At 61.6% G+C, this 2,804-nt stretch overlaps 1 protein-coding gene across 1 annotated transcript in view; it reads right to left on the reverse strand.

Annotated features, from left to right (window-relative positions):
* Positions 1 to 174: 174 nt before the first annotated feature.
* The window catches only part of LOC121101069 (semaphorin-4C-like), a 3,236-nt gene continuing 606 nt past the window's right edge, over positions 175 to 2,804 (reverse strand). The window contains exons 2-4 of the mRNA XM_040623714.1: positions 2,209 to 2,366; positions 2,049 to 2,119; positions 175 to 1,924 (exon numbers count right to left, since the gene is read on the reverse strand). Of these exons, the coding sequence (XP_040479648.1) occupies positions 1,095 to 1,924; positions 2,049 to 2,119; positions 2,209 to 2,366 (1,059 nt within the window). The 3' untranslated portion in view covers positions 175 to 1,094. The remainder of the gene's footprint in view (positions 1,925 to 2,048; positions 2,120 to 2,208; positions 2,367 to 2,804) is intronic.

Raw genomic sequence — 2,804 nt, forward strand, 5'->3', positions numbered from 1 at the left:
CCCCACAGCTACCACTGTGGGAAAACACTGGAGCCCGAGCTATCCCCCCTCTGGAGAGGGGCACAAGCAGGCAGGGACATTAGGGGCAGCTGCCCCAGAATCATGGGGAGGTGAGGCTAGTCCAGCCCCAAAGGTTTTAGCTCATATGCCTTATCCTTATCACAGAACACTCACTGTTTTCTTGATTTTATTTGTCAATATAAAAATACTCAAATATTTACAACAAATAAATACGCGGGGACACAATAAGTTACACTGTTAGGAGCCCTCCTCCTAGGGCTGGGAGAGGATATGCAATATCCACAGCATGCCCACCCTCTCTCCTTCTCCCTCCCCCTCCCCCCACACAACCTTTCCCAGCCTGGTAAGGGAGGACAAGTAGAAAATACCACTGAACCCCGGGGCCAAGTGGGAGGCCCCTCACCCCCTTGCCCCAAACACACAGGAGAATCCATCTCCCTCCCCCCAACCCTGAAAACATTCACAGCCCTAGGAGCAGGACCAGGCCCACCCCAGAGCCCTGGACTCCCCAAAAGGGGCACAGCACCCTGCCCAGCCCACCCCCATATGTACATCACTGACCCACACTGGGGACAGGTGGGGGTAGGAGAGGCAAAGTGATACGACCCCTTCCCCTTCATAGCTCCAATGACTCACCAGGAGGACCCCAGGCCAAGGGAAGACTGGACAGAAAAAGGAAGACTCTCTCTCACACACACACACACACACACAAAAGGAAGACTAGGTGACACACACGTGCACACCCCCACATACACATACAGATCGATACAAACACACCCACATCTCCAACTTCTGCCTTGGAAAGTTTTGGCTGCTGGGGTCCTGTGTGTCCGTGATTCACAGCCCCTCACAGAGAGGAGGAAGAGGCCTTCTGCGAGGCTGGTGCCCTGGTGAGCCACACCAAGTGGCAGTGCCCTTGCTGAGCAGAGCAGGTCCCCATGGCCGGGCGGGGGCTGGGAGGGGTCTGTCCCAGGCCGAGCCGATGCCCGCGCCATGTCCCTGAGGTAGCTGGTGCCTGTGCAAAAGGAGGAACCGCGCCTCCCACGCTGCCCCTGCGAGGCGACGGGGGCCCCTCATACGGAGGACTCCTCGGGATTGGAGTCCGGCAGCGGCTGGCGCTGCTGCAGCTTGCGCCTCAGTTCGTCGGCGAGCTCGGGCAGGGGGTGCCCCAGCCCGCCGCGGTCCTCCCCCCCCAGCTGTAAGCGCACGTAGCCATTGGCATTTGAGTTCCGCCCGCCCCCCAGGTGGAGCCGGGTCGGAGAAGGCAGGGGCTGGCCGGGGATGCCAGGAGGTGGAGAGGGGGGCCCGCCCCCGGGCTGGCACCGCGCGTGTCCAGGCACGATCTTGAGCGAGCCGTCCGAGTAGTAGTAGCCGACGGGGTCCCAGAGCTTCTCGTCCGTCTCTGGGCCAGGCCTGAAGGGGGGACTGGTGGGCTCCTTGGGCAGCTCCAGAGGGTACACCAGGGTCCTCTCCGCTGCCTTGGCACCTTTCTCCAGCTCCTCCCGCAGCCGCCGGCGCAGCGACAGAACCAGCAGCAACAGGACCAGGCACACGGCCCCCAGGGCCACCACAGCCAGCCACACCAGCCCCAGGTTTTCCAAGGGCGCCCGAGCCTCCAGGGTCACTGACGGGCCTGCCACCACGGCCACCAGGTAGCCTTCGGCAGCTAGCCGCGCCCCCTGCTCCTCCGAAAAGCAGTGGTAGGCCCCGGCGTGGCGGGGCTGGGCAGCCATCACGACCAGGGCCTGCAGGCGGGTGTCATAGAGGAAGGAGCCGGGCTGTTCCGCGGGCAGGTCCCGACCCCCAAAGGTCCAGCGGGCATGGGCCAAGTTGGAAGAGAGACGGCAGGGCAGCACCAGGTCCGTGCCCGCCACCACGGTGATGTTTTTGGGTGTGAGCCTGACTGCAGCAGGAGAGAGAGAGAGCAGAGTTAGCACAGGAAACCCAGGGCCACGCGGAGACGCAGATATTCTGGCTCTGGCCCAGGGCCCATCCTACCAGAAAGAGGGAGAAAAGAGACAGCTCACCTTTTTTATTGCCACGGAGGTTACAAATGCCTGAAGTGTCTGAGACCGTCACGTGCTGGATCAACAAGGACCTGGTTGGGAAAGCGGGGGCCATGGGCATTGGGGCTCCAAGCACCCCACCCCTCACCCTTGGTCCCAGCGCATGCTGAGCCCCACTCACCCCGAAGGGCCACCCACGGCCACGCAGCGGCTGGCGTTGACGCTCCAGGCACAGTAGGGGTCCCGAGCGAGGACGCAGTCTGCACAGGAGCGGTATTTCACGCAGTCGGCCAGGGGCAGCTGAGCCAGCTGAGAGCGGGAGCCTGCGAAGAGCAGCTTCTGCAAGAGAAGCGGGGCACAGGCGGCTCAGCCAGGCCGGGACACGGACTGCTGCCCGGGAGCACGAGGGCAAAGGTGCCAAGGGAGGGAGAGGGCAGTGCGAACTCTGAGGCGGGAAATTGAAGGACCGAAGAACGCACGCACAGAGGGCTTCCTACAAGCCAGACACCATCCTAAGCACCTTGTCGGTGTGACCTTCTCAGACAGGACCAGTGGAACTGTGAGGCTGAGGAATAGAGTCACACACACACACACACACTGCGCTACGGTATAAATAGTGCAGGAAGTGTGTTTTCCGCTAGGCCCGTCGGCCCTCACAATAGCACGAGCACAGCATAAGGTGTTTTCCTGTTTGAACGGTGACTGCCAATCTGTGTGTTTCTTCAAGCAAAGACTTTCTGCCGTGACTCCACATTCTGGGTACTATCCGAGCCACGG

This window comes from Ursus maritimus, unplaced genomic scaffold (genome assembly GCF_017311325.1).
Source record: "Ursus maritimus isolate PB19 unplaced genomic scaffold, ASM1731132v1 scaffold_6, whole genome shotgun sequence".
NCBI classification, from domain to species: Eukaryota; Metazoa; Chordata; class Mammalia; order Carnivora; family Ursidae; genus Ursus; species Ursus maritimus.